The sequence below is a fragment of the Pseudorasbora parva genome, chromosome 18, assembly GCF_024679245.1.
Source record: "Pseudorasbora parva isolate DD20220531a chromosome 18, ASM2467924v1, whole genome shotgun sequence".
Taxonomy (NCBI): Eukaryota; Metazoa; Chordata; class Actinopteri; order Cypriniformes; family Gobionidae; genus Pseudorasbora; species Pseudorasbora parva.
Window position 1 is genome coordinate 44,276,830 of NC_090189.1, and position 26,284 is coordinate 44,303,113.

A 26,284-nucleotide genomic window follows, 5' to 3' on the forward strand; every position below is an offset into this window, starting at 1 on the left:
ACTGTACATGTCTCTACTGTACTCACTGTACATGTGACTGTTGTACTCACTGCACATGTGTCTCTACTGTACTCACTGTACACGTGTCTCTACTGTACTCACTGTACATGTGATTGTTGTACTCACTGCACATGTGTCTCCACTGTTCTCACTGTACATGTGTCTCTACTGTACTCACTGTACATTTGTCTCTACTGTACTCACTGTACATGTGACTGTTGTACTAACTGCACATGTGTCTCTACTCACTGTACATGTGTCTCTACTGTACTCACTGTTCATGTGACTGTTGTACTCACTGTACATGTGTCTCTACTGTACTCAATGTACATGTGTCTCTACTGTACTCACTGTACATGTGTCTCGACTGTACTCACTGTACATGTGACTCTACTGTACTCACTGTACATGTGTCTACTGTACTCACTGTACATGTGTCTTTAATGTACTCACTGTACATGTGTCTACTGTACTCACTGTACATGTGTCTACTGTACTCACTGTACATGTGCCTACTGTACTCACTGTACATGTGTCTACTGTACTCACTGTACATGTGTCTTTAATGTACTCACTGTACATGTGTCTACTGTACTCACTGTACATGTGACTCTACTGTACTCACTGTACATGTGACTCTACTGTACTCACTGTACATGTGTCTACTGTACTCACTGTACATGTGTCTCTACTGTACTCACTGTACATGTGTCTCGACTGTACTCACTGTACATGTGTCTCTACTGTACTCACTGTACATGTGTCTACTGTACTCACTGTACATGTGTCTCTACTGTACTCACTGTACATGTGTCTTTAATGTACTCACTGCACATTTGTCCCTTCTGTACTCACTGTACATGTGTCTCTACTGTACTCACTGTACATGTGTCTCTACTGTACTCACTGTACATGTGTCTCGACTGTACTCACTGTACATGTGTCTCTACTGTACTCACTGTACATGTGTCTACTGTACTCACTGTACATGTGTCTCTACTGTACTCACTGTACATGTGTCTTTAATGTACTCACTGCACATTTGTCCCTTCTGTACTCACTGTACATGTGTCTCTAATGTACTCACTCCACATTTGTCTCTACTGTACTCACTGTACATGTGTCTTTAATGTACTCACTGCACATTTGTCCCTTCTGTACTCACTGTACATGTGTCTCTAATGTACTTACTGTATATGTGTCTCTAATGTACTCGCTGTACATGTGTCCCTTCTGTACTCACTGTGCATGTGTCTCTACTGTACTCACTGTACATGTGTCTCTACTGTACTCACTGTACATGTGTCTCTACTGTACTCACTGTACATATGACTCTACTGTACTCACTGTACATGTGACTCTACTGTACTCACTGTACATGTGATTGTTGTACTCACTGCACATGTGTCTCCACTGTACTCACTGTACATGTGTCTCTACTGTACTCACTGTACATGTGTCTCTACTGTACTCACTGTACACGTGTCTCTACTGTACTCACTGTACACGTGTCTCTACTGTACTCACTGCACATGTGTCTTTACTGTACTCACTGTACATGTGTCTCTACTGTACTCACTGTACATGTGTCTCTAATGTACTCACTGTACACGTGTCTCTACTGTACTCACTGTACACGTGTCTCTACTGTACTCACTGTACATGTGTCTTTACTGTACTCACTGTACATGTGTCTCTACTGTACTCACTGTACATGTGTCTCTAATGTACTCACTGTACATGTGTCTCTACTGTACTCACTGTACATGTGACTCTACTGTACTCACTGTACATGTGACTCTACTGTACTCACTGTACATGTGTCTCTACTGTACTCACTGCACATTTGTCCCTTCTGTACTCACTGTACATGTGACTCTACTGTACTCACTGTACATGTGACTCTACTGTACTCACTGTACATGTGTCTCTAATGTACTCACTGTACATGTGTCCCTTCTGTACTCACTGTACATGTGTCCCTTCTGTACTCACTGTACATGTGTCTCTAATGTACTCACTGCACATTTGTCCCTTCTGTACTCACTGTACATGTGTTTTTTTAGGATACACTGCTGCTGCTGCTGAAGAGTCTTCCCATGGGATGCTACTTCAACATCTATGGATTCGGCTCTCACTTTGAGTCCTTTTTCCCGTCAGTAACCAGATGTTAGTTGTTCTTCAGGAATGATCTTGTGTGGTTAGTGTTGGTTTTATGAGAGACTGTGTGTGTGTGTGTGTGTGTGTGTGTGTGTGTGTGTGTGTGTGTGTGTGTGTGTGTGTGTGTGTGTGTGTGTGTGTGTGTGTGTGTGTGGCATTGCAGTCAGAGTGTTGTGTACAGCGAGGCCACGATGGAAGAGGCTCTAAAGAGAGTAAAGAACATGAAGGCGGACATGGGCGGCACTGAGATCCTTCAGCCTCTGAAACACATCTACAGTCAGCCCTGTTTCCCGGATCACCCCCGACAGGTACAGCCAGACTTCTCCACACTCTTTCTGATCATCGGTGAGGTGTTTTCCTCAGCCTGACACTGACTCTCTCTCTCAGCTGTTCATCTTCACTGATGGAGAGGTGTCGAACACTAAAGAGCTGCTGGACCTGGTGAAAAGTCACGCTTACTCTCACAGGTGAGCGCACACGTCTCACTCCTCCTCCTTTACTGATATTACTGTGGGTCAGGTTTAGTTCACGTCAGATATACAGTAGTGATATTACTGTGGGTCAGGTTTAGTTCACGTCAGATATACAGTAGTGATATTACTGTGGGTCAGGTTTAGTTCATGTCAGATATACAGTAGTGATATTACTGTGGGTCAGGTTTAGTTCATGTCAGATATACAGTAGTGATATTACTGTGGGTCAGGTTTAGTTCATGTCAGATATACAGTAGTGATATTACTGTGGGTCAGGTTTAGTTCATGTCAGATATACAGTAGTGATATTACTGTGGGTCAGGTTTAGTTCATGTCAGATATACAGTAGTGATATTACTGTGGGTCAGGTTTAGTTCATGTCAGATATACAGTAGTGATATTACTGTGGGTCAGGTTTAGTTCATGTCAGATATACAGTAGTGATATTAATGTGGATCAGGTTTAGTTCATGTCAGATATACAGTAGTGATATTACTGTGGGTCAGGTTTAGTTCATGTCAGATATACAGTAGTGATATTAATGTGGATCAGGTTTAGTTCATGTCAGATATACAGTAGTGATATTAATGTGGATCAGGTTTAGTTCATGTCAGATATACAGTAGTGATATTAATGTGGGTCAGGTTTAGTTCATGTCAGATATACAGTAGTGATATTACTGTGGGTCAGGTTTAGTTCATGTCAGACCCTCATGTGTTTCAGGTGTTTCTCCTTCGGGATTGGTGAGGGTGCGAGTATGGCTCTCATCACAGGAATGGCCAGAGAAGGTTCTGGTCATGCTCAGTTCATCACAGGCACTGACCGCATGCAGCCCAAAGTAAGATCTGCTGTGGACAGAACCAGCTCTAGATGTTCAGGGTTTGTCTTCATCACTCTCTCTTGTCCTCCTCTGTCAGGTGATGCAGTCGCTCCGGTTTGCTCTCCAGCCGGCCGTGGATAATATCTCTGTGGACTGGAGCGTTCCCGAGGGCGTTACGGTGGACATGCTGTCCCCACCCATCAATGCCCTGTTCCTGGGTCAGAGAGCGATCATCTACGCTCAGCTGAAAGGACAGGTCAAAGCTATTGAATTGTCTAATTTAAAAGGCATTAGGAGACCTGAGCCACACTGTTTCAAACAAGAGTAAAATACGACCTGTCAATGATTTGTGCGGTTCTGTGAAAGTTCTGCGCTGCCCGACAGCCTGTCCTAAGCCAGATGTGATGCGACACTGGCCTGTGTAAGAAAGTCGTTGAAGAACTGTGTAAAATCATCAAATGCTTTACATTACTTTTTGTCACTCCCTCATCATAGGGTTCAGGAAAGACAGAAGGAGCAGTAACTGTGAAATACCGACTGAAAGATCAACCAGTGACTAACCAGCTCCAGTTTACTCTGAAACCAACGGAAGACACAGGGTAACACACACGCACGCACGCACGCACGCACGCACGCACGCACACACACACACACACACACACACACACACACACACACACACACATGTTGGTCTATGTGGTTTACAGGGACTCTCCATAGGCGTAATGGTTTTTATACTGTATAAACCGTATTTTCTATCCCCTTACACTGCCCCTAAACCTACCCATCACTCACACACACACACACACACACACACACACACACACACACACTGCCCCTAAACCTACCCATCACAGGAAACATTCTGCATTTTTACTTTCTCAAAAAAACATCATTTAGTGTGTTTTTAAGGCCATTTGAATTATGAGGACATTTGATATGTCCTCATAAACCACATTTATAGTGTAATACCAGTGTAATACCCATGTAGTTATACAAATTTGTGTCCTCATAAACCACATAAACAGGCTCACACACACACACACACACACACACACACACACACAGATTTTGATTAGTACTGGGGAGCTAAACCATTCAGTGCTTTGTAAGTAATAAGCAAGATTTTAAAATGTTTACAATGTTTATAGTTTTTTCGCATTGCTTGCACACAAAATACTTACTTGTCATACAATTTCTGAAACCTGACACTCAAACACCAGAACCACACACCAAATATGCAAAACACACAATTCTCTTTATAACACACACAACTCTAAGAAGTTTCTTAATTTCCTTTTTCAAAAACAACCAATCAAAATGCCACACTAATTAATCAGTGCATAACACTAAGTCCTCATGCGTGCAAACACGTATTGCTTTGAATTGTGTTCTTTACTGTATTCTAGAATATACTTTTGGTTTGCATACATTTATGGTTTTGTTGTATGCTACTGTATACAACAGTAATGTTTGGCCTAATAAATATGTTCTGTTTCTACATTGCATTAGTTCACAGTGAACTTGTTCACTGTAGAACCTGCTGAAATGTGGATATAAGCCTATAAAAGACCAACAAGCTTTAGATTTAGAACAACAGGGTTTTCATCCAAAAATGTACTATTATGAAATAAGTGTTTGCCATTTGATGCAAATGCTTTCATTCTGATGTGTTTATGGCATTTTGAATGCAGTGTTACATTTTGAAGGAGATGTAAGGCATTTTGTATTTTGTGTGTGCAGTTTTGGGAATTGTACGTAGAATTTTTAAAAAGGAGACAGATGGTTGACAATGTCAATGCTTATGTCAATGCAATGTCAAATTTTACAATGTAGACAATGCTTTCAAATGAAAGATTGGTATCAAAGAGCAAACCCAGGTTCCTCACTGACAACGAGGGCTTGACAGAGCAGTCATCAAGTGTTAGACAGTATTCTAGGTTACTATTCAGTAAGAAAAACCAATAAAAACGATTTAATAATAAAATGTTTCAATCCGACTGGTAAACTACAAAGCCGCACCGCGTCTCTACAGTCACTATTTGAATGATGGCAGCAGCACTAGTACGGGACATGAACATCGATGAATTTCAAGGCGGTCCTTCTTGGTGCTTTCGTTTGACGTAATCTCTCCATGCGCAATAGAACTACCGTCTCGCAGCAACTGCCAAAAGATTACCAAGGCTGGGAGATATTGTTTATATGCACATCAACGTTACCATGGGATTGAACGGAGTTGTCAGAACACTTAATAAAGTTTGACTTAAGCCCTATTTGCACGTGATTAGTATTATCTGGGACCTCTGTGATTTAGAAATTTCTCCCCCACATCTGAGTTTTGCGTGGCAGTGGCACATTCGCACGTGATAAGCAAACCCTGTGATTTAACTTGAATTTACTGACTTCTCCCGGTTATGATATCAGGACTTGTAAATGTTTTTTCGTTATAGCTGTATGAAATCATAAACAGTCATATGTATCGATATCGTTTTGATAGTTTTATAGTAATGCAAATTATTTAGTTCAGTTAGAGAACACGCTACAATTAAAAACTGAACTGAGCTCAGACCAGCGGCAGGAGTCAGATTTCATTCATCACGAGTGAGAAGTTGACAATATACGGCGGAAGATTGAGTTTCAAAGCTAAATGTAAAAGCGCCGATTTAAGCGAGCTTGTCATTGTACTGTTCTATTGTTGTTTTTCATTAAGAATAGTATTGATATTAATATTAAACACACCATTCAAGAAATTTGCTCCCAAATTGGTACTCATTCAAAAGTGAAAGTATTATCCGTGCGGGAACTCATAACGCTGCGCATAATGAATGCAGCCTCCATTCTTCGTGAAAGATAAAGATGCTCACAGGACAAAAAAACCCTTGCAAAAGTGATATACGATCCGCCTAATCCTGGCCAAATCACAGAGATGCCGATTCGCATGGGACTAATATTATCACAGGACCTCGGTGTTTGCCAAAATATGGTACGTAATTTGCGGGGGAATTTTTACTTTACAAATTACAGACATGGCCGATTCGCACAAGATTAAGATCACAGACATTCTCTGCAATTATTACAAATCACCAGAGGTCCCCAGATAATACTAATTCCGTGCGAATAGTCAGTTTGTCTGACTGTTTTGTTGACATTCCCTTTAGCACAGCTCCATCTAGTGGATGCATAACGCAAACCCAGTCAAACGTTCGACTGCAGTAGTTTCTATTCTATGCCTTATAATCCGGTGCGCCCTATATATGAAAACAGTTTTAAAATAGGCCATTCATTGAAGGTGCGCCTTGTAGTGCGGAAAATACGGTAATTATGAAGACACTGCCTTTTCTAGTATTTTTGACAGAAAGGAAATATATGAGATTGGCCTGTAATTGAGTAATTCTGTAGGATCAAGTTGCATTTTTTAGGGGTCCTAAAAAATTAATGCACAATACATATAAAAATAAATATAAAATGCTTGGAACAATCGTACTACTAAAACTAAATGTGATCTGAGCCCGTATTTATCAAGCTTCTCAAAGTGCTATTTTAGTCTTAAGTGCTGAGAATTCATGAAATGTACTCCTACTTTCAAACTTAAGTATAAAAGCAAGTTATCAAATTTCTTAAAGCTAAGAATCCCTCTTCCTCTCCCAGTTATTTAAGACAGCTCGAGAGGTCTCTCAGTGGTTAGGAGTGTCCAGTAGGGGCAGTGATGGCGCTGAGGAGACAGAGAGGTGCGCAAATCTTTCAATAGAGGGAGAATGTATTCGAAATGTTTGACGACAAATAGTTCATCAAACAGTATCGTTTGGACAGAGCAGACATCATCTTTTTCAGCGCTGGTTAATGTTGGGTTTTATAATAATAATAAAAAACGCTGTTCGACTAATTCAGCACGCAGTAGCGATCACTTCTTCCTCCCACCAGGTCGGTTTTCTTTTGGAATCCATGGTGGCTGATCATATAAAAAACATCTAGAGGCGATATATAGGCAGGTCAGTTAACAGCACACCAGCTTAAACACTGTAATTAAGACATGGATGAAAACATGTGTATCTTTAATTTCAAATGTGTATATTATAATGTATTCTCTTGAAAACTCTTTATTGTCAAATGTGTATTGGATGTAAACTCACCATTCGATGTGAATTTATCTGGGAATATTCTTAAATAAGGACATCTATTAAGTGATTGGTTCATGCCTACGGCATCATCCAAAATCTTGTTTGTGGCACAGCAAAATGTCGCAAATCCACTCTAAGACTGACACTTAAGATTTAGTCCTACACTTTACTTAAAGTATGATTGTGACGCTTGATTTGAAGTTACACTTTTGAGCGCAACTTCAACAAAATAATTTTTTTACTCTTAAGTCAATTCTTAGCAGTGTTCTTGTGAGTAATTATAAGATGTTTGATAAATACGGGCCCTGTTCATCATAAGCCATCACTCATGTCTCTTCAGAAGACTTGGTTTTGGGTTAGACATTTGGTTAGTTATTTTAACGATGTCTTTATGACATTTTTTAAAGCGCTACATAAATGTAATATATAGACATTTAAAAGTGCTAAATAAATGTAATGGGGGGGGGAACGCTATATAAATGTAATGAAAAAAGAAACTTTGGAAGTTAGAAGAGACAGAGACACATGTACCTCTCCCTCAGTGAAGATAAACAAAAAAACAATGATGGTGAGTACATGACGACAGAGGTTACATTTGTGGTACATTTGTAAATTTGTGTTTGTGTGAGTTATACCTCATAAATAGGCCTACTACAACAAGTTGAGCCTTAAATAAAACAACTCTATATCGCAAATCATAGTTTCCATCAACGATACATATTGTCACATTTTTATATTGTGATAAATTGTTTATTGATATATCGTTACACCCCTATTAATAATAACCAGCTTAACTTTTCAGTACATATCCTAATGAAAAGGATGAATTAATGATATTACGTAGATGATCTATGTGTGAGGGCTAGATGGAAGAACAGAACCCAAGAGCAGATCAGTTCAAAATATTTATTAGGACAAAAGGCAAAATAAAAGGAAACAATATATAATTGGGCAGCCGAGCTGCCACGTCAGGGGAAAAAGTTGTAGACACAATCCAAGGACAGGCAGAAGTCAGCAACAGGTAGACAGTCCAGTGAGGCAGTAATGCAAAAAGGCAAGCCAGGCGAGTGATCAAGAGGCAGGTAGGTTTAGAGCCAACAAAATGACACAGCAAGGTGCAGGGCAGGGAATAGTCCAAGAACCACCACAGACTCGATAACAAAAGCCAATCCCCAAAAAGGAGATGGGAACACCGAGCTGCAGGGCTGGACCAGACTGGGAAAAAAACAAAACAAAATAAAAACTTGACAGGACAAAAATAGATTTAACATCTGAGAGGCTAGAGCATGACAGAAAAACAGTCCAAACACTCTGGAAGAGAAGGCAGATAAGGAAGGAAGCTAAATAGTGTGAGAAATAAAATGAAAGGAGAAATAGGTGATTTTAATGCAGCACAGCTGCCTCCGAAATCAAGAGTGGGAAACTTAAATGAGAGATAGGTGAGAGAGTGGTGTGCAGTAGTGCTGATTAAGAATACAGCACAGCTATGGTGCAATGGAAAAATACAGGGAAACAAAAGAGAGAGCAGGAAAAGCAATGATCAAACCCGAGTCCTGATAGTACCTCCAGGCGTACCCCTCCCAATAAACCAGATACTGGAATCCCCTTCCCCGCCTTTGGCTATCAAGAATCTTCCTGACAGTGGAGGCAGGAGTTCCCACAACCATCAGGGGAGGAGGAGGGGAAGTAGAAGAAACAGAAGTAGAGGGATGGGAAACAGAGGAATGAATAAAGGGTTTGATGCAGGAGACATGGAAGACAGGGTGAACACGATGTAAAAGGTGCGGGAACCGAAGCCGTACCACCACCGGACTGATCACCTTGACAACAGGGTATGGCCCAATGAACCGCGGTGCCAACTTCTTTGATGGCACCTTAAGAGACAGGTCCCTTGTGGAAAGCCACACCCTTTCCCCACAATTGTATTTAGGTGCTTTAGCCTGACGACGATCTGCCAATCTCTTGGTGCGTTCCCTCGTTCGCAGCAGTACCTCCCTGGCCCGCCCCAGGTCCGCCAGCACCGATCAATGAATGCCTGAACCGAGGGAACCACAACTTCGTGACCCTGTGAAGGAAACAGAGGGGGTTGATACACAAGACAGCAATAGAAAGGGGACAATCCAGTAGATGACACCGGCAAGGTATTATGGGTGTATTCAGCCCAAGTGAGTTGCTGGCTCCAGGATGAAGGACTGTGAGAAGCAAGACACCGGAGAATCCGGCCAAGATCCTGGTTTGCTCGCTCCGTCTGACTGTTGGTCTGTGGATGGAATCCTGATGACAGACTAGAAGTAGCACCAATCTGCCGACAGAACTCCCTCCAAAAGTGAGAGACAAACTGGGGACCCCTGTCGGAGACCACATCCTCCGGAAGACCATGAATCCGAAAGACATGGTGCATGATCCCCTGAGCCATCTCTTTAGCAGAGGTGAGTTTGGGATGGGGAATGAAATTAACCGCCTTAGAAAAACAGTCCACGGCTGTGAGAACCACAGTATTGCCACTGGACTCCGGTAACCCTGACTCAAAGTCCAGTCCAATGTGGGACCAAGGATGGGAAGGAATAGGAAGGGGTTGGAGCAGACCAAATGGCATAGCATTACCAGATTTGTTTTGCACACAAACAGAGGAAGAAACCACAAACCGATGGACATCCCCTCCCATGCCCCGCCACCAAAAATGCTGGCGAATAGCAGCCAGTGTTCTTCTCACCCCTGGATGACACACTAACCTGGATGAGTGGCACCACTCCAGAAACTCCGGCCGGACCGATCCTGGAAAAAAGAGTTAGCCCACTGGACACCCCCCTGGAACCTCTATCCCCAACTGGGCCCGCCTGACGTGCTCCTCGATGCCCCAGGTGATGGACCCCACCACACAACTTGGAGGGAGTATAGTATCAGGTGACACCATATCCTCAGGGGCAGAGAACTGACGTGAAAGCGCGTCAGGCTTACCATTTTTGGAATCCGGCCGGTAACACAGGTAGAAATTAAAGCGACCAAAAAAAGCTGGGCCTGCCTGGAGTTCAGCCGTTTAGCTGTTCTAATGTACTCCAGGTTCCGGTGATCAGTTGAGACCAGGAATGGCTCCACTGACCCCTCCAACCAGTGGCGCCACTCCCCCAGTGCCGGCGCACAGCCAACAACTCACGGTTACCGATGTCATAGTTCCGCTCTGTGGGTGACTACCGGTAAGAAAAGTATGCACAAGGGAGTAAATTGTGATCATGAGGGGATTGTTGGGAGTGAACTGCTCCGATACCTATTTCTGATGCATCGACCTCCACAAGAAACTGTTGAGAAGGATCAGGAGTAATTAGAATAGGTTCTGAAGAAAACGTCTCTTTAGTTCATTAAAAGCAGCCTGAGCAGCAAAAAGGTTTTCTCGTGGAGGTCGATGCAGACAGAGGGGCCGCCACCTGACCAAAATTATGGATAAACCTCCAATAAAAATTGGCAAAACCAATAAAACATTGCAATGTCTTTCGGCTATCAGGTGTTGGCCAATCTGAGACAGCTCTCACCATTGCAGGGTCCATGCGGATCCCCTCCACCGAAATGATGACCCAAGAACGTAAATGGTTGGTTATGAAATGAGCACTTCTCCGCCTTAGCATAGAGTTGGTTCTCTAACAGCTGCTGCAGCACTCGCCTGACGTGCTGGATGTGTACCTGGAGAGAACGAGAAAATATAAAAATGTCATCCAGATACACAAAGACAAATTGGTTGATCATGTCTCTCAGCACGTCATTAATGAGAGCCCGGAAGACGGCTGGGGCATTAGTAAGTCAGAATGGGAGGACCCTATATTCAAAATGCCCCGTGGGAGTATTTAATGCCATCTTCCATTCATCCCCCTTCCTAATCCGAACCAAATGGTAGGCGTTGCGGAGGTCCATCTTCGTAAAGTACTTTGCTCCCTGCAAAACCTCGAAGGCTGAAGACATCAAAGGTAGAGGATACCTGTTCTTAATAGTTATGTCATTCAGCCCCCGATAGTCTATGCAAGGACGCAAAGAGCCATCTTTCTTCTTTATGAAGAAGAACCCTGCCCCTGTCGGCGAGGAAGAGGGACGAATGACAAAGGCTGCCAGAGACAGGTAACTTTCCATGGCCGCCGTTCAGGAGTGGACAAGGAGAAAAACCGTCCTTTAGGCGGAGAAGTGTCAGGGAGGAGATTGATGGCACAATCATAACTTGTGTTTGTCAGATCGTTTTCTTTGTTTCCCTGTGTGTGTGTGTGTGTGTGTGTGTGTGTGTGTGTGTGTGTGTGTGTGTGTAGGCATTCTCTCATTCTCCAGCAGGATCGTTGGTGTTACCTGAGCACGGACTTCGCTCTGTTCTCTCACGGAGGATCGCTCTGCTCTGTTCATGAGGACTGTTCCAGTGCAGGTGCCTGACCTTCTCGGTCTCTGCGGTGGATCTAGCCTGACTCATCACCTGGAGGATCTTCTCAAACATGGGATTTCGTCACTTCACCAGCGGTCTTCACTCACGGTTGCACGGACTAGAGATCTGGGTTGTCCATTGGGTCCCTGCGCTGCCAGTGTCGACATCGACGTCACATCATCGAACTCTGACTTTCATTTCTACTCTCATATTATCAATAAAGATAATTATTCACTTGCTCTTGAATTCTCTGCCTTTATTCCCGTGACACTGATTCTCTGTTGCTGTTGTGCTTTGTTTATCTCTTACGACCCTTTGCTGCCCATCCTATTGCCTGCCTACTGGACTGTGATTCTCTGCTTGTTATCCTGACCTGCTTGCTTGTTCTCTGACCACTCTTCTGCCTGTTCTACATTGTTGTATCTGCTGTTACCAACCACTGCCCGTACTGCTACGAGTTTATTCATAGATTAGACAATATATGGTGAAAAGTGAGTTATATTTAGCAGTTTAAACAACAGGGAATTATATCAAATAGAGATTCAAAAGCAGGCAAAGCAGCAGAACAAACACACACACAGTCACCCATCCCTAACATGCAGTAATGTTAATACTTTAAACACATTTGAAGCTACTTTAATCAACAAGTAGAATTGACCATGACATTCTCACCTTATTCCAACAATTTTGCAAAGTTGCCGATCCAAAGCTGGGTTGTACAGCTGCGGCACATGTGAATGAATGTTGGGGGGTTGGGGGGAGGGGCATGTCTTGACTGAACTAGTAGATGCACGAAGAGGTTGACTCAAAGTATTTTGAGTATTTTGAAAATACAAAAATACTCATCTTAAATGTATTTAAATACAAATTACATTAGATTTTCCCCCAAAGGCTTTAAAATACACAATACAAAATAGTATTTTGTATTTCAAATACGTATTTTAAATACATGTATCTGAAATACTGCCCATCCCTGCACCTACCCTTACACACAGTCAGAAACAGGCACACACTCTAACACACAGTCACACACACACACTCACGTGTGGGATCAGACAACCTGTGCTCACATTATTGCTACCATATCGGATCACATGTTCACAAGTGTATGTTTGTTGCAGACGGACGATCCATCAGCTGGCGGCCCGGTCTGTGATCCGCTCTTTGGAGCTGGAGGAGCGGGCCAGAGGAGCAGGAGCGGAGGCCGTCCGGAGCCGGATCCTGGAGCTCAGTGTTCAGGCCGGAGTGAGCAGCAATCACACGGCCTTCATCGCCGTCAATAAAGACAGCAAACAGATCATCAAAGGGCCACTGCTGAAGAGGAGAATGCTAGTCAAGCGTAAGTTCACTGTGTGTGTGTGTGTGTGTGTGTGTGTGTGTGTGTGTGTGTGTGTGTGTGTGTGTGTGTGTGTGTTTAGAACAGAGCGGTCCTGTCCAGATCCCAGAGAGACACAGTCCTCCAGTCAAACACACCTGGACCAGATAAACTCTGCAGGACACTGGCTCTCTAGGATCTGTAGGATTTCAGTTTCATGTCACATAATAGTGTAAGATTGTTGTCATCAACATGTGACATTAAATTCTTTGTTAGAATTGATGCAGTGTGTACAACTTTCTGGGAGGATCCCTATGTGTGCCCATAAGAGAAAATCTGCCCCTATGAGAATGGCCGGTAAGAAATAATACACACTGTTCTTTCCTTTAGCCTCTTGTGTGTGTCAGTCCATCTCAAGGCCTCCAGTGGATTCTTCTTTTCTTCTTCTTTTGATTTACCTTTTCTTTCTTCTTCACACACCTCTGTGTGTTGGTAATGCATAAACTATAGTTGTTTATGATTTGTATTGTGTGTGAGTGTGTGTGAGCGAGTGTGTGGGCATGTTTTTGTAAAATATTAGGACATATTAGGAAATGTGTATAATGACATGGGTATGACAGAGGTATTACAGGAGAGGGTGAAATATGAGGACATTACCCATGTCCCCACTTTTCAAAAGGCTTATAAGGGTGTACTCACACTAGCCAGTTTGAACCGTGCCCGAGTGCGTTTGACTACCAAAGCGCGGTTCGTTTGACTAGTGTGAGTGCTCCGAACCGTGCCCGGGCACGGCTCGATTAGCCGGCCCTGGCCCGCTTGGAAGAGGTGGGCCAGAGCGCGATTCAGTTGGACTCGAGCGCGGTTCGCATGCAGTGTGAGCGCTAACCGTGCTGGAGTCTGTAATCAAAGCTGCAAAGTCCTTGCTGCACTTCAGCTGGTACCTTGCAAACCTCATAATACGAGCAGCACGATTACGTGAACATTTTCGCGCCACTAAGGCGACACATCTGTTTAACAACAGGCTGTGAGAGGGCTGTGGACCACCGTGGACCAAACGACACAAAATTATCCACAAAGAAAACAGAGCAATGGACTCCATTGTGTTCAGAGAGCGCCGCTCTTTCTGTTTATCCCGAAACCGTCGCACCATAATGACGTAAGCGTGCTCCGGCACGAATGCTGAAACCCCTATGTGAGTGCAGGCCAGCGGGGGAGTAGGGAGGGGGGACATTCGTACTCCGGCCCAGTTCATGGCAACCGTGCCTAGTGTGAGTACACCCTAAATCACACAGGATGAGTTTTCTGGAGAAAGTAAAAATGCAGAACGTTTCCTGTGATTGGTAGGATTAGGGGCAGTGTGTGTGTGTGTGTGTGTGTGTGTGTGTGTGTGCGCGTGAGTGTGCGGAAGTGTGAGTGTTTGTGTGTGTGTGTGTGTGTGTGTGTGTGTGTGTGTGTGTGTGTGTGTGTGTGTGTGTGTGTGTGTGTGTGTGTGTGTGTGCGTGAGCGTGCGTAAGTGTGAGTGTTTGTGTGTGTGTGTGTGTGTGTGTGTGTGTGTGTGTGCGCGTGAGTGTGCGTAAGTGTGAGTGTTTGTGTGTGTGCGTGTCAGGAGTTGGTTTGGAGCGATTTCATGTGTTTTTAAAGTGTATGTTATCTTTTTTCTCTCTATTCTTAGAAATGCAGTCTCATGATGACATGACATATAATGTAGTGTAAAAGAATTTTAGACACACTTCACTCAACTTGTGTTGATCTGTTCTGAATGTGTATCTTCATCTTGTCTTTTAGCTGAATGTCACTGTTTTTAGCTCATGCTCTTATCAGTCTCTCTGTTTTTTTTTTTTTTTAGCAATGCCGGCATCTGATCCCATGATGGCATCTGATTCTGCATTGAGTAAGACAAGATATGCTTCACTGAGCTTTTCTTTTTTTATATTAACCTAATGGTCTTTTTCTGAATGTCCCTCTTTGATTGGTTTTATCAAGTGCTTGAATCAGTGTCTGAAGATCGCCCGATTTTTCCATTAAGAAAAACTAAATTAAAGGAAAAAAAGATGGTTGAGTCCGACGCTGCATCAGATCCAGGTAAATCAGCACATCCGGCTCAGGATCTGAAAACATGACTCTAATCAGACAGGATGTGTGATGTAATACGGACCTTCTGTTAATCCCAATTGGTCACGTCATTTTGTGTCTGTCAAGTGTACAACAGTAACTAGAGTTAATAATAATCACGGATAAAGCATTTATGGGTAAATCCATCTTAAGCACACTTCAGTTTCTGACCTGAACACTGTTAGACCTCCTGAAAACACAAAGCAAAACATTTGTATCATTATTCCATTGTTACAAACTCCATTCAGAATACAACATAGATGACATATGAAATGTTTAAACTGAGTTAATTTATAATTTTAAGGAAAAATGAGTACAATTTCATGGCATCAACATATCTCAAAAAAGTTGGGACCAAGGCCATGTTTACCTAGCCTGGTCTTACCAGACTCTCATACATTTTCATTTGTACAGAGAGTCTGGCCACTCTCCATTGACAAGCGTTTACTTCTGCGAAGGCGTGAACTCTGTTGAAGTTTAAAAACTATTGGATCTGCCCAGAGCTACTCTGGCTCTGCCATAACCAATCGCTAATGTTTGGTCGTGAAGTATGTCATGTGCCCTTCTCACATTGAAATCCATCAAATTAAATGTGCACGCCGCCTCAGTGATAAAACCTAAAACTTGTGCATTCAGATTGTGATTTATTCACGGTGGAGGGGAGAGTTTTGTGATCAGGAACATTCTGCTCACGTGGTCCGTAACATGATTGTATGCTGTAAATAAAATATCATATGCTTGGTATTAGGGCTGGGATAAACGATTATTTTTTAAACGATTAATCTAGCGATTATTTTTTCGATGCATCGATTAATCTAATGATTAATTTTTCCTGTCCGATTCGGTTACGATTCGATTCGATTACCGATTATCTCCCCATTAATTGCCTAATAGCAATTTATACATGTTGATTTAATTATCTGAATGAAAAAACGAATTCCTTAACATTGCAATATATGTTTATTGCTCTTAAAATTCCAAAGTAAGACTATACAATGCATTCAATAAAACCTTCAAAACATAAAGTACACACACACACACACACACAGACACACACACACACACACACAAATAAATAAGTATTAACCTACAACAAAGAAACATATTATACGATTTTTCTATGTATGCAACTCAGCCTACAGGCTATGCCCATCGATTAAATATCAACAAGTTGGTTAATCAAATCCGGGGACACACTGCAAGCGTGAGCGTCTCGGCTGCGTGGCGTGTCGTATTTTGTTTTGTTTCGGCTCACATGTTAACAGGTTGGAGTTTGCACACTGACTGTGACGCGCGGAAAACGCGTGCATGCTAGAAATAGAAGAGCGCCTATTTTTTACGTGTGTTGGGAGCGTCTCCAGGCAAAATAGAATAGGAAAAGATGTTTATAAATAATTTTGACACGAATACTTATTATTAAATTCCATTTTCATGTTTGAAAGTCTGTAGGTTTACATAAATGCAGATATAGGCCTAATTGTAATAATAAAAAAACGTCAATTATCGATTTTGAAATATTGCAACTGTCAATACAGAACGAAATATTCTGTAGCCTATTTTGCCATCAATACCATAGATATGTGGCTACTCCCGACGTTGTCTTTGCTGTATCAGTAGGCTATTTCTGTTTAACATTAGGAATAGGGCTTCCCTCCGCATCAATAGCAGCAGCAGCGCCGCGTCAGACACGCTTCTAGTGTGCAAAGGCAGAGAAAACGCCACGCAGCCCCGTGGCTGACCCGCAACAGAAACGCCACGCGCATCCGCGGCATGACAGTGAAAACAGTTACATGTAGAGTGCATTATGGGCGCCAATATTACGTTTAAAACCGGAATAGTCCTGGGATGAAACTGCTCACTTAGAGGATGGATAACCTCGGTCACATCAGCGCGATTAGACATTGAACATTTTAAATTTAAAACAGCTTATTATGTAGGTAACGTAGCCAATGTGTCCGATGCTTTCACTTGATGCAAACGTTTGTTTTTGTGATTAAAATACATCAAATATTACCAAAACATCTGTCTTCCTGTGTGCAGAAATTTGTTTATGTAGCCGTGACAACAAAACGCGTGCGCGCATGCCTGTGATGCTCCGTGCGCACCGCGCGCCAACCCCATAGACTGTGGCCAACCCGCAAGCCTTGCACTTCTGAAAGTCTGAGGAGCCACTCGTGTTGCTACCATAGATATACATAATAAATAATATACTTAATTACATAATATACTTTATTATGTACATCTATGGTTGCTACTACTCTCCGGCGCCGCCATCTTTATTTTGAATCTGACGAATCGACGCGCATATTTTGCGTCGACGTATTTTTTGCGTCGACGTCATCGATGACGTCGACGCGTTGTCCCAGCCCTACTTGGTATGTATGACAATAAATGCTGCTATAAATAACGGCCCAATTCAAATGTTTACGTGCTTTTATTTAAAAAAAATTGAGCGGTAATGAAATATATTGCTTTTGTAAATATGCCAGAATTTTAAAGAAATTACAGAAACAAGTGCATCCAAATAACAGTAAAGCACAACTGTACGGTGCTCTGCAGTGGTCAAAAAGGATTATAAACAGTGAATTTTGAAGTGATATATTCTTGAAAACTCAGACATGTGGATTCTGACAGCTATTACATCACCACATGACCTTGGTGTTTGTCAAAAGCAGTAGGTAACTCTGGATTTTTACGCAGGTGGTGGGAAACGGACGGCAATAAAATAACTGACTAGCCCCTGTAAATGATTGCAATACAAGGAACAATTACCATCCAAATAGGGCTTTACCCAGCCAACTCCTTCATCACTAACGGAGCGAGCTGGAAAATTAAACTTTTACCGAATTCACCCAGTTGGGGAGGAGGGCCACAACACCATGGCCACGAACAAACCCCAACAAAGATTGTTCTTGCTCCGGCTTTAACTTCTGGATATTCTGCAGCATTGTCACAACGGAATGAATGGTTTCGTTCACAACTTTCTCCGCTGCCATTACTGAACTACAACTCAAACTAGCGCATGACATCAACATCATCGTTCTCAGCCACTCCCTCTGTTCGCTGATTAAACCGGTAAAATTTGTTCAGAGAAAACCTAAGAATACACTGCAGTCCCAGACGTAGTACTGAAGGAAAATGAAAATTGAGCGTAAGTACATAGGAGGGCGGAGCCAGGCTAATGTTTACCACTGTGTGGAATCCCCTGCATAACAGTCTGCAAACGTCTGGGGACTGAGAAGACAAGTTGCTCAAGTTTACCATTAGGAATGTTGTCCCATTCTTGTCTAATTTTGGCTTCTAGTTTCTGAATTGTCTTAGGTCTTCTTTGTCACATCTTCCTCTTTATGATGCGCCAAATGTTTTCTATGGGTGAAAGATCTGGACTGCAGGCTGGCCATTTCAGTGCCAGATCCTTCTTCTAAGCAGCCATGATGTTGTAATTGATGCAGTATGTGCTCTGGCATTGTCATGTTGGAAAATGCAAGGTCTTCCCTGAAAGAGCGAGGTCTGGATGGAGCATATGTTGTTCTAGAACTTGGATATACCTTCCAGCATTGATGGTGCCTTTCCAGATGTGTAAGCTGCCCATGCCACACACACTCATGCAATCCCATACCATCAGAGATGCAGCTTCTGAATTGAGCGCTGAGAACAACTTGTGGTTGACCTTGTCCTCTTTAGTCCGGATGACATGGCATCCCAGTTTTCCGAAAACAACTTCAAATTTTGATTCGTCTGACCACAGAAAAGTTTTCCGCCTCCAGCAAAGTCCATTTTAAATGAGCCTTGGCCCAGAGAAAGCACCTGCACTTCTGGATCATGTTTATCCGGCCCAGAATGTTCCACCGTTCCCACCTGGTGGAATGACCTGCCGATCTCAATTCGTGCTGCCGAGTCTGTAGCCATTCTTAAAAAACATCTTAAGACACATCTTTTCCATTTGCACTTGACCAATACAGAATAGCACTTACTGATCACCACAGCAACGACCAAAAGCGCACACTCCTGGATCATATCTACGTCTCTCATCCGGATTTGTGCCTTCAGGCGGGTATGTTACATAGTTATCATAACTATCAGAATCCAGTGTTCTGTATATTGCGTACGTGAGTTTTTGTTGTAGATGGCTATTGCTGCGCGTTTAGCTAGAATACAAAACCAACCCATTGGGCCACTGAATCTGCATTAACGACAACAGCTGGGGCAACAGCCTTAGTCCTAATGGGTTCTAGCTATCTTAGGTATCAAAATCCAGTGTTCGGCACTTTGCGGACGTGAGTTTTTGTTGTAGATGTCTGTCTTTAAAAAAAAAAAAAAAAAAAAAATTGTTGTGTATTGTGCTAATTAATTGAGATTTCTTACAGCTCTTACAGGTTTTTGGCCTTGTTTGTTCCGTTGCTTCTATTACTCTCCCCTTTTTTGTAAGTCGCTTTGGATAAAAGCGTCTGCTAAATGATTAAATGTAAATGTAAATGTTTAGATATGGCTTTTTTTTGACCTATAGAGTTTTACCCGGCAACAGCAAATAGCACGGTGGATTGTGTTCACCAACAATTTTTTCTAGAAGTATTCCTGAGCCCATGTTGTGATCTCCATTACAGTAGCATTCCTGTATGTGATGCAGTGCCGTCTAAAGGGCCTGAAGATCACAGGCATCCAGTATGATTTTCCGGCCTTGACCCTTACACAGAGATTGTTCCAGAGTCTCTGAATCTTTGGATGATATTATGCACTGTAGATAATGATAACTTCAAACTCCTTGCAATTTTTCTCTGAGAAACTCCTTTCTGATATTGCTCCACTATTGTCCGCTGCAGCATTGAAGGGTAATTGGTGATCCTCTGCCCATCTTGACTTCTGAGAGACACTGCCAGTCTGAGAGGCTCTTTTTATACCCAATTATGTTGACAATTGACCTCATAAATTGCAAATTGGTCCTCCAGCTGATCCTTATGTGTAAATTTTACTTTCCCCGCCTCTTATTGCTAACTGTCATAACTTTTTTTGAATGTGTAGCTCTCATGAAATCCAAAATGAGCCAAGTATTGGCATGACATTTCAAAATGTCTCACTTTCAACAATTGATATGTTATCTATATTCTATTGGGAATAAAATATAAGTTTATGAGATTTGTATATTATTGCATTCCTTTTTAATTAACAATTTGTACAGTGTCCCAAATTTGTTTTATTTGGATTTGTAGTCAATTGTTTAGTTGTTCTTATTTTATTACCGTCTACTCATCTTTTTAAACTCAGTTTACCATTTGAACTCAAGCTTGGGCTGTATGTAAGCAATCGACACACAATTAACCCATTGTAAAAATACACTGAGTGAGCAAATATTTGTGAGATAATTATATCAATGTTTATATAAGAAAAAAGGTCAATAGATGGACAAAAAGAGAAATAATATAAAAAATTCTATTAACAGTATATGCAGTGTTTTCCCCCGTGGTATCGGATATTGATACTTACGAAGTTAGAAACTCCAGTATCATGACAACACTAATAATGATTGTTCCCTTTCTTTCAGTCCCTCCGACGTAACGTCAGTGACTGACGAATGGGGGTTTTGCTTAGAAGCCTATCATCTCCGAGACTAGAAAACATCCAGTGGCATTGCCAATGCCATGGGCATGCAAGATTTGCATGCGTAACTCCGCCTACCCACGTGGGTATATAAGGAAGTAGCTGGCATGATTGCATTATGTTTTTAAGCTTCGGAGCCAGGGGGTAACATACCTTTCACTCCTACAAGCCTTCTGAGTTATTGTCAGTTCTTCGAGACGATCAGGATCTTCCAGTCGGTGTTGGTGTACTGCGCGTTCCAGCGGACACACACTTCCTGCCTGCTGGTCTGATGATTGGTATCCAGTTGGTGTATGGTCCCCTGGACGCTTCGGCATCGACTGAGAGGTTATTCCTCTCACAAAAGAGCTAACACGTGGCACGTCCTTTTCAGGATGTCTCGCCCGTGTGCTTCTGGGTGTGGCTGGTCTCTGCCGTCTTCCGATGGACACTCGCACTGTCTGATGAGTTTGGGCTTTCAGCACGCTCAGGCAGCGCTTTTGGATGATTCATGTTCCCACTGCGGGAATATGGCCATCCCCGTGTTGCGGTCGAGACTCAATGAGCTCCGTGCGGCCTCCGGAGTGAGAGTCCCCTCCGTCACCCCCCGATCTGGCGTTTCTGTGTGGGGCGTCTCTTTGGCTGGTGGCCAGGGTGACCTGAGGGTGATGGTGTGGAATACAGCTCCGACGCTCATGCCTCGACCCACAACCCCTTCTGTTGCACCGGTACCTGCGAGCATCGGGATGGAGCCAGCGGCCTCAATTTCTACCGGTCTGCGGGTTTCGTTCGGCGCTCCGGAGGATGACGAGATGTCGATAACTGCATCACAAGGTGGGCTAGAGTCGGACTCGGAACTGACAGCCATGCTTGCCCGGACAGCCGCGGCGCTTGGTCTGGAGTGAAACCCTCGAGCTCCGGAGGATGACGAGATGTCGATGACTGCTTCGCAAGGTGGGCTAGAGTCGGACCCGGAGCTGACAGCCATGCTTGCCCGGACAGCCGCGGCGCTTAGTCTGGAGTGAAACCCTCCGCCCTGGCTAGAGCGTTCGAGGCTGGACGATTGTTTTTTGGGTGTGCCACGTCAGGCACCTTTCAGGCTTCCTTTCTTCCTTCCTTTCGTCAGGCTTCCTTTTTTCCCGGAGGTGCATGAGGAGGTTGCGCACTCGTGGAGGGCCCCCGTGTCTTCTCAGCTGCGCTCCCCCCGCTCCCGCGCGGTCACAGCAGCAGCCTTCACCCGGGCCGCACCGCGGAGCGTCTCCTGACGCAGACAGCTCAGGGATGGGCAGTTCTTTCCAGGAGACGGTAGCAGGACCGCTCCTTCCCCCGGCGGAGGGCCGGGGGAGAATCTTTCGTTCCGTATTGTGCACCCTATTGTGGTTAAAGAAAGAACTGACATACCCATCCTTGAGCACCCAGAGACCGGTGACAGCAGTGTGCGCCGCCCTCAGGCCACGCCGCTCTCGTCCCTCTCTGTCGCCAGCCCCCTCTCAGAGCAGACCCCAGTGGAACGCGAGTCCTTCACTGGTCTCCTCTGTTAGGGCGCAGTCGTTACCAGTGCCCCGACACCGGGCCGCTATGCCACCTGAGTCCGGGCCGGTAACACTGCCTCGCTGCACCACCGAGGGTACGCCGGTGCTCCGTATGACCCTGTTGGTACACTCCTTGGGAGCGTGGCTTCAGCTGCCAGGACTGTCCCGCTGGGTTGCGCGGACCATCATTTACACATTTACATTTACATTTATGCATTTGGCAGAGGCTTTTATCCAAAGCGACTTACATTGCATTGTACACATGTACAATTTTACATTTTCGTCAGTTCTTGCTTTCCCTGGGAAACGAAGCCATGACCTTGGCGTTGCTAATGCCACGCTCTACTGGTTGAGCTACAGGAAAGCTATCAGGCTCGGCTATGCGATTCAGTTCGCTCGAGCTCCTCCCCGCTTCCGGGGTGTCCGGTTCACCATGGTGGGGCCCAATGCCCCTGTCATGCCTGCGAAGATTGCTACCCTACGGGCGAAGGCCGCGATCGAAATCATCCCTCCGGCCGAGATGAAGTCCGGTTTCTACAGCCCTAACTTCATTGTACCGAAGAAATCCGGTGGGTTACGGCCAATCCTGGACCTTCGCGTCCTGAACTGATGTTACGTCTCCGTTCCCTCCTCAGGGAACGAGGGTTACATACGTAACCGAGACGTTTTGTAGTTTTGTAGCTTGTTGGTTGTTGTCTTCTCTCTAAACTCCCACTTTCCACAGCTTTACACACCCATTTCTAGAGCCTTTTCAAGCACAGAGTCAATCATGACACTTTAATTGAGCTAAGTGATGCTATTATCACAGCTGGTCCGTCAAGTCAAGTCAACTTTATTTATGTAGCACTTTAAAGGTGTCATTAACTGGCCTTTAAAAAAAATATACTGTTGTCTGAGGTCAACTAATGATGAGACTGGAGTGATGAATGGAGCACCCAGCGCGTCGAAAATTTACGATAAAGGTACGCCCAGTTCGTTGAAAAGTGACGACAAGGGGTCCTGGTCAAGCGTCCATATGTGATGAGTTGGGTGTGAGAATGTGTTGTACTAAAGGTATGTTTCTGTTGGACATGTACACATAAGCAAAACGATCTATAACAATGAAATACTATTAAATAAAACACGTTTTACTCACAAAGGTGTGTTGCACCATTCCTCCTGTTGGATCCAAATCCAGCATTGAATGGAGATTTGTTTACAAATGATCCCGCAGTGAACTGAAGTGAACATGTCTTCCCCACGTGAGCTGGAACTTCATTAAAAATAAAGTTCAACCACACATTCCTAAGATTAGGATCAGAAGGAAGCTTATGCAGCGACTCTGTTCTTCCACAACCAGGAATAGCGCAATATCTTGCTATATTCTTCGGCATGTTTATTGTTGTTGACTATCTAGCCCGAGCCGATCACCTTCATGAGTCAGTGGGCGGGGCTACTGGATTAGACGTGCTGTAGAGGTGTGTTTCGTTGTGCAATGATGTAAGTATGAAGCACAAGACGTGACAACACGACAACACATTCACGTATCAAAACAACACGTTTGCTGGGCCTGGTTTCTATAAAAGCTTTTCTTTGACTAACAAGGACGTTTTAAGCTCTGAAACTTACAGGATATTCTTATATTACCATGACCTTTTATATATCAAAAGCGCAAGGGAAAGTTGTTTTCTCAATTCATCACCCCTTTAACAATAACAATTGTTTCAAAGCAGCTTCACAGTGTTAAACAGGAAAACATTGCAACAAAATTCATTCTGAAGAAAACAGTGATTTTATCAGCTTATTTCAATGTATCATATAATGACAATGTGGGCAGATGAGTAGTTGATACAGTTAATTTAGTAATTCATTTTATTTTGATATTTAGTTGAAAACTTAGATCAAAATTTTAGTGTCCCCAACTGAGCAAGCCAACCTCAGAAACTCAGTCTAACCTCAGAAACTGATGTAAACCTTCAGAAATGGTGAAACTCGCTCTGATGGTGTTTCAGAGCTTTAACAGCTCATGAGATGCATATGAAAAGTGCATAAGGGGAATCCAGCAACACTTGTGTTAAGGGGAGCTTTAATAAATCCTAAACATTACCAACACGTTTCGGCTTAAGAGCCGGTATATAACAGACACAATGTAAAGAAAACATCTACATCTATAACAAAGCGTTAACAATCAGAATGAAACAATCACCCAATCAGAAATAGACATCTGTCCTGGAAACGTATCCTGTCTGAATTGGTCTGCTTTATTGATCATCATATCAGAAATCCTGCTGTGTTATGTGTCCATCTTTCTTCTGCCTAACCTCTGTGTGTCAGCAGAACCCGAGCCCCAGACAGATACTTTGCTCCAGCTGGTCTCTCTTCAGAAGGCTTCGGGATACTGGGAACTGAACGCCGCACTCGCTGCCGTGTTTGAGAAGACTGAGGAAGAGCTGACCAATCACCGGCCAGCAGAGGTGCGGCAGGTGATGACATATCCATAGGTGCGTCATGATTGCTTCAGTGCGTGTGACGTGTGGTTGTGTGTTCCAGGTGGAAGGGTCCATGTGGGCCACCATTCTGGCTCTGATCTGGTTAAACACATGTAGATCAGGTGACCAGGTGGAATGGCAGTTTGTGGCCATGAAGGCGGCGGCGTGGATCCGCTCTCAGAAACGTGAGACCACATTTATTCATTCAGTCAGCGTTCAGTGCTTCCTGCTCATGTTCTCGTACATTGGTGATTGAGTTTGGAGGTGTGTGTGTTTCAGCGGACGGCCTGACTCAGTGTGTGTGTGATGGGAACGTCCTGTTGGGAGGTCATGTGACTCAAGAAGCCCTGGGAATCTGAAGACTGAAGAATCTTGTGCTGTCAGAAAACAAATAACTCTCACTCTTTATCATAAATATCTGTCTGTGTTTTTCTGTTTTTTTATATATACATATTCCGATCAGGCATAACATTATTACAGGTGAAGTGAATAACATTGATGATCGCTTTATCACCTGTTAGTGGGTGATGAAGCACTCAATGTTGATGTGTTAGAAGCAGGAGAAATGGGCAAGCGTAAGGATTTGAGCGAGTTTGGCCAGATTGTGACGGCTAGACGACTGGGTCAGAGCATCTCCAAAACTGCAGCTCTTGTGGGCTGTTCCCGGTCTGCAGTGGTCAGTATCTATCAAAAGTGCTCCAAGGAAGCTCATTACCAGTTACAAAAAAACTGTAACAATATGTCAGGCCATTCTAGTTGTATTTTTCATCAATTCATTTCTTAAATTATCCCATTACTATATTCTGGACAGCCATCTAGTGGTGTTTTTTTTTTTTTTTTTTACCCATGGCCAAATATACCTGCCGACCCGTTTTAAAGAATAAAACTCAAAGATTGATTTCTTGTTGTATCAGTTGCAGAAACATTTCTTTAGTATATGTACGCTTTATGGCCTCTCCTAAATTCCTGTTATTTCTTTAAATATGATTCTAAATAAATAATCTCACAGTATTTTGTGTTCTGAACTCACTATCATGATTTGTGTGTGATCCTGAATCCATTATTTCACTGTGTGTAAGCAGACTGAGTGAGTTTGTCTATACCAAACTGTTTCTTCACTAGCTATAATTATTAACTGACATGGATTATCCTTTTAATAAGATGCTGCAGAAATACATATACTGAGAAATGTTCCCAGATTAAATATGAATTATGGCTTGGGTAGAGTTTTACTTTTAAAGTTTTACTTCAGCTGTCCGTCTGCCAGAGCTGGACAGTAACTAAATACATTTACTTGAGTACTGTACTGTACTTAAGGA

At 43.3% G+C, this 26,284-nt stretch overlaps 1 protein-coding gene across 1 annotated transcript in view; it reads left to right on the forward strand.

Annotated features, from left to right (window-relative positions):
- The window catches only part of LOC137046761 (von Willebrand factor A domain-containing protein 5A-like), a 36,924-nt gene extending 10,963 nt beyond the window's left edge, over positions 1 to 25,961 (forward strand). The window contains exons 8-20 of the mRNA XM_067424155.1: positions 2,067 to 2,155; positions 2,324 to 2,468; positions 2,548 to 2,627; positions 3,357 to 3,471; positions 3,551 to 3,709; positions 3,949 to 4,052; positions 13,086 to 13,303; positions 13,556 to 13,636; positions 15,126 to 15,170; positions 15,263 to 15,361; positions 24,814 to 24,950; positions 25,027 to 25,150; positions 25,245 to 25,961. Of these exons, the coding sequence (XP_067280256.1) occupies positions 2,067 to 2,155; positions 2,324 to 2,468; positions 2,548 to 2,627; positions 3,357 to 3,471; positions 3,551 to 3,709; positions 3,949 to 4,052; positions 13,086 to 13,303; positions 13,556 to 13,636; positions 15,126 to 15,170; positions 15,263 to 15,361; positions 24,814 to 24,950; positions 25,027 to 25,150; positions 25,245 to 25,324 (1,476 nt within the window). The 3' untranslated portion in view covers positions 25,325 to 25,961. The remainder of the gene's footprint in view (positions 1 to 2,066; positions 2,156 to 2,323; positions 2,469 to 2,547; positions 2,628 to 3,356; positions 3,472 to 3,550; positions 3,710 to 3,948; positions 4,053 to 13,085; positions 13,304 to 13,555; positions 13,637 to 15,125; positions 15,171 to 15,262; positions 15,362 to 24,813; positions 24,951 to 25,026; positions 25,151 to 25,244) is intronic.
- The last annotated feature ends 323 nt before the right edge of the window (positions 25,962 to 26,284 follow it).